The sequence below is a fragment of the Triticum dicoccoides genome, chromosome 4B (assembly GCF_002162155.2).
Source record: "Triticum dicoccoides isolate Atlit2015 ecotype Zavitan chromosome 4B, WEW_v2.0, whole genome shotgun sequence".
Taxonomy (NCBI): Eukaryota; Viridiplantae; Streptophyta; class Magnoliopsida; order Poales; family Poaceae; genus Triticum; species Triticum dicoccoides.
Window position 1 is genome coordinate 680,831,393 of NC_041387.1, and position 5,735 is coordinate 680,837,127.

The 5,735-nt window shown below is 50.2% G+C and overlaps 1 protein-coding gene across 1 annotated transcript; it reads right to left on the reverse strand.

The window, feature by feature from the left end:
* Positions 1 to 775: 775 nt before the first annotated feature.
* Positions 776 to 1,992, reverse strand: LOC119292342 (DIBOA-glucoside dioxygenase BX6-like). Its single transcript, XM_037571192.1, has one exon. It carries the CDS (start codon positions 1,980 to 1,982, stop codon positions 906 to 908), a length of 1,077 nt encoding a protein of 358 aa, XP_037427089.1. The 5' UTR covers positions 1,983 to 1,992; the 3' UTR covers positions 776 to 905.
* Between the last annotated feature and the right edge of the window lie 3,743 nt (positions 1,993 to 5,735).

The following is a 5,735-nucleotide window of genomic DNA, read 5'->3' on the forward strand; positions in this document are numbered from 1 at the left end:
AAAGTGCTTTTTGCTGGAACGGCTCCCAAATTTTGCTTCCATGGTTTTGTTTTTTGCTACAACCGTTGCATCCCCTGTCTTTTTGATTTTTTTTTCTCCATCCATCTTTATGCTGGAACGATTCCAAGTTTTGCTACCATCGTCTTTTATTTTTGCCACCTCCGCCTTAGTTTTTGCTACCATCCTTTTTTTTGATTTTTTTGCAGGATCCATAATTTTGCTGGAACCACTCTAATTTTTGCTACCACGGTCTTTGAATTTTGCTACCACCGTCTTCGTCTTCATATTTTGCTACTACCTTGTTTTTGATGTGTTTTGTTCGATCCATCTTTTTGCTGGAATCACTTCAAAATTTTGTTACCGTCGTTTTGTTTTTTGCTTCCACTGCCTTTGATTTGTGCTACCACCTGTCTTTTTGATTTTTTGGATCTATAGTATTGTTGGAACCAGCTATTTATTCTGTTGAAACCAGCGATTTTTTTGTTAGAACAACTTCTTTCCAGACGGGGACGAGCATCGGCAGTGAGCCAAGTCGGAGGGGGACTTCAATTTGTCAGCGGGACGGGCGCAGGGCACGGCCTTGCGAGTGGACGTCTTTTTTTTCGTACGGCGAAGGAAAAAAATGTTGCGGGATCCAATCGAGCGGTTGTGGATGTATGTATCGGGCGGCTGGGGGCCGACCGGCCGAAAGTATTCGGCCGGCGCACCGGCGCCTAGTGGTGGCCTTTGAGGAATAGCTTTGGACAAGGTTTTTCGGACGGAGGGAGTAGGTAGGTACTCGCATATATATACAATGATCTGAGATCCGATGAATCACACCTAAACTGTAAATATATTCGGTTTTGCCTCAATAGGAAGTTTATTGCTAGTTATTTCTTTTGAACGGACGGATGCTAGCTAGCTAGCTAGAGCCTCAAGTTGTTGAGCCGGGTCTGTGTGTTGGACACGCAGAGCATCTCCTCCGCCTTGACGCTCTTGTACCGCGGCGGGCCGCTCCCGTCGACGACCACCGGGGCGCACACCGTCGCGCCGTCCGCCCTGAAGAAGCACGCCACCGACACCCGCGGCCCCACGCTCCTGGACACCACGCGGTGCACCGGGCTCTTGAACCTGTCGTTGGACACCAGCTGCAGGAAGTCGCCCACGTTCACCACCAGCGACGCCTCCCCCGTCGCCGGCACGTCCACCCACGCCGAACGCTCGCCGCCGCCGTCCTCGAGGGGGTCGTCCACGAGCACCTGGAGGCCGCCCACGCCGTCCTGGAGCAGCACGGTGAGGAAGCTGGGGTCCGAGTGCGGGACGGTGCCCATCGTGAGGTGCGGCTCCGGGCACGCCGGGTAGTAGTGGCCCGCCACGCTCAGCGCCGCCATGCAGCCGGCCTCCTCCTCCAGGTAGGCACGGCGAGGCAGCCCCAGGGCCTCCGACAGCAGCTCGAAGAGGCCGCGCCCCAGCCGCCGCATCTGCCCCGTGTACTCCGGCGCGACGCCCCTCAGCGCCGGCGGGAGGAGGAGCTCCTCCTCCGTCTCCTCGCCCGCCGCCGGCCGGTCCGCGTCGTCCATGTACACGGTGTCGCGCCACTTGCCCACCAGCGTCTGGAACAGGTCCGCGTTGCAGCTGTAGCGCACGCGCCTCGCCGCCTCCCGCGTGTAGTACGGCGCCTTGGCCTCCGCCGGCTCCTCGTTGAAGCGCCGCACCGCCGCCAGCATCCCCAACATGGCCGCCTCCGGCACGCCGTGGTTCGTCAGCAGGAAGAAGCCCACCGTCTCCGCCGCGGCCCTCACCGCGCCGACCACGTCCGAGCGCTGGCAGGAGAGGTCGACGACCGGGACGGCGACGTCGGTGGCGAGAGTGGACGGGGCGAAGGCGTCGGGTGGGTGGTGGAAGATGGCCGGGATGGCGGTGGCGCCGGCGTCGACGAGGCCCTTGACGCCGGCCTTGGTGTCGTCGAAGGCCCGGAGCGCGCTGAGGCGGTCGGAGGCCATTGCCGCTCGATGAAGGCAGCTAGCCAGCTCTCACAGTCGGTGTGCTGACACGCGTATGTATGTATAGGAGTAAGGCTGGTGATGGGTGAGTGATCGATCGGTGTCATGCAAGGTGTGCATGTCTTGTCTGTATCGATGGTGGCGCGTGAGCATGCGTGCATCAATTGTCTTGTTTGCGTGCCCCATCGACATGACTTTTACCTAGTAGGAGTATAACAACACTAGTAGAGTAGGAGCATGGATGTCGACACCATCGTCTTTGGATACCTTCTGAAAGGGCGATGATCTGCGCCGGGCCGCCGGCGCACCGGCCCAACTGTTGGGCCGGTCGAACGCCAGCCGCCCGATGCAGCCAGCTGGAACCTCCGATCTGGCAACTCAACCCCCCACTCGTTTTGCTTCCTTCGGTCAAAGTTTCCAGAAAAAACGCCCCCAACCCCGCAACCAATCTTCCCCCTCCCGCCGTTGTGCGTGCGCACCCGGCGAGCTCGCCGCTCCCCCACCCCTCGCGGTTGCAGCATCTGGTGCGCCACCCCCCTCTGTCCTCGGCGCAGACGTCACCGTCTCGCTGGCCTGCATTGACATGCATCGTACCTACAGAAACTCCGGTGGTCGGTTGAAGCAAACCAAACTTAGGTCCCAGCAAAAACCACATGAAACATTTGAGAGCTCTGCAGCTGATGAAGCAAAAAATTATATCTATTCCAGCAAAGAAATACATCGGTTCCAGCAAAAACAAAAAAATGGTTCACCAAATAAAGACGCATCAGCAAAAACGGCCGCTCCCTCTTGCAACTCCCCCAGTCACCGGTTGTAGCTCCGGCGTACATGGTTGCAACTCCCTGTGTTTGAATGACATTGGATGCATCCCTCCTCGCCGCTGGATGCAGCTTCCTCCGGCGAGGTGTCAACCTTGCAGCACGTCCACCAACTGGTTCCAGCAAATCAGGACACCGGTTCCAGCAAAAACGAAAAGAGTTCATCAAATCGAATGGGGATGGTAGCAAAAAAGAAAGGGGTTGTAGCAAAAAAAAATGGGTGGATCCAGCAAAAAAAACCTGGTTCCAGCAAACCCCCGACTCCAGCACAAACTCGTCGCCGCCGCGGCTGATTGCTGGTTGGTCATGGCGACTAGAGAAGTTCTGGCTGCGGTTGTCATGGAGAGGGGGCGCGTCCAGTTGCCGGCGGACAAGGCGACGAGCAAGCGCCTGGCTGTGGGCGGCCATGGAGAGGGATGCATCCAGTGCAGGTGATCTGCGCACGATTCAAAACGAAGAGTATCGAGTTGCCGGCGGCCATGGCGGCGAGTGCGCCCCAGGCTGTGGGTGGACGGAGAGGGAGATGCGGCTGGATATGGAAGGGGATGAGCGACGAAGGGATAAGGAAAAGAAGGCCTGCGGGTTGCGGGCGGTTCGTGGGCCCCAACATCCACGCGTTTGACCCCTGTGTGGAAGACGTGGCTAAACAGGCGCTTCGATCGCTAATAAATCGGACGACCCGCGCGTGACCGGCCGAAGCTTCGGCCGGTCCGCCGGCTACAACCTTTTCCCCTTCTGAAAAGAACCGGACGACGCGACAAATCCACGAGCGTCTGCGTATGATATCCTGCCATGCTAGTACTAAGCACTACTCCCTCCGTTCCGATTTACTCGTCGTGGTTTGAACTAAAACCACGACGAGTAAATCGGAACGGAGGGAGTAGGTGGCGGAGGCTACTCGACAAATCAACCGCTGAGAGTGAAATATCTAATATCCTTGCCGCACATCTTAGTAGTACAGTATTGATATAATCTTCTTACCTTCAAACTGAATGTAGTACAGTGTAAATGCCCCACTTCTCATCTTTCAACCTACATCTGAAATACAAATTAATTACAGTAGTCAAACCCTAGTCCCAGTTCAAACCATAGCACCCAATTCAAACGCCATCCCCAATTCGGCCACTAGTACAAACCCTAATAACAAATTGAAATTCCCACCCAACACAGTATTTCTCATGTCTTCTCATCGTTCCTTGAATTTGTGTGTCTTGTGGTTCCGTTTTAGCAGAACGGCAAATGCCAACAATAACATTCAACAAAACTCAAAATAAATTTTGCGCACAGAATCCTGAAAAATAAAATAAAAAACAACCAAAATATTGAACACTAAGATTTTCAAAGATGATTTTCTTGGCTATGACTACAAATAATAATAATAATAATAATAATAATAATAATGATGATGATGATGATGATGATGATGATGATGATAATTTCACGTTTTTTTGATAGGTTTCAAATTTTACCAATCGTCCAATGGGTTTCTACAATCAAACACTGCCAAGGTTGTCGCACGGTAAACCGTCCATTATAACATTGCCTCACAACATTATAAAGTGTGTGCATGTGTTCTGTGAGCGTCTAATTAAGTCTATATATAACCCGACAAAAAAAAACGAAGTCAGAAGAAAACTTGGTGTCATTGAAGATCATGTAGTATTTTTTGCCGAAGAAGACCCATTTCCATCAAGTGGATACTTTCCTCGTGTATGCATGGGGATACCATCCGGAAGAGTGTGAGGTATGTGCCATACGTTTACGTTCAACACGCAAAATAAAATACGCCCAAAACGTCATATATTTAGGAACGGAGGGAGTAACTAGTAGTGTAGTGTATGCTTCTTCTCTCACAGTTTTACAAAAGCGCAAATACTGCTACAGGCGAGGTGTGCGGTCGACTCCCATGTCAAGGTCGTTTGGGGTTTCTTGTTGCTTCAAAATCTATGAAGTTCTGCCTATCTGTATGAAATGGGCCTATTTAGGTGTGTGACCGGCTGACTTGTTTCTATTTCTTCAGGAGAGCTCCTAATTAGCAACTAAAAAAGAAACTTGTTTCTTTCTCATCTGGAGAGCTCCTAATTAGCAACTTATGCGCCAGCTGGAGAACGAGTGCTCACGCACCGCTCACTCATCGGCCGGCCCAACAAACGGGGGAAGCAACTCGTTCATTCCTTGTTCTCTCGATTCACAATTGGCCGGTTGACTTTCAATGAAAACATAAATCTGAAAGAAAATTCATAATTATTTTTTAAAAAAACGTTCACAATTTTTTAAACCCCGCTCATAAACGTTCACAATTAGCAAATTTTTAAACGTTCACAGTTTTACAAAAACGTTCATATACCAAAAAAGTAAAAATCAAACATTTGGCCTGCTGTATTTAAAAGGGCTGTTTAGGTGCTTGACCGACCGACCTGTTTCTTTTTTTTTTCTGGAAAGCTCGTAATTAGCGCCTTGTGCGCTAGCTGGAGAATGAGTCCTTACATGCCACCTGCTCGTGGCTGGCCTAATAAAATGGGGCGAGGAAGTCGCTGGTTCCCTGTTTCGCTCTATTCGCAAGTGACCGGTTGGCCGTTGACTCTTGGGGAAAACATAAATCTGAGAGAAAAATCGTACAATTTTATAAAAATCAATTTGACTTTTTCTTGTAATTTTTTTTATTTTCACAAAGTTTGTGAATTCAGAACGAATATTTTTTAAAAGTCCACGAATTTGGTTTTTAAGCATTTGGAACATTTCAAGAATTTGAAAATTTTCACAAGTTTTAAAATATTTGAGATTTGGATAAATTTTTTGGGTATGAAAAGGGTTTGTGAATTTGAAAAAAAAGTTGAAGAATTAAAAAGGAAATAAAGAAACAAAAACAAAGGAAAGAACAAAAAACTGATTGGAAAAAAAAATAAAAAAGGAGACAATGAAACAAAAACCAAGT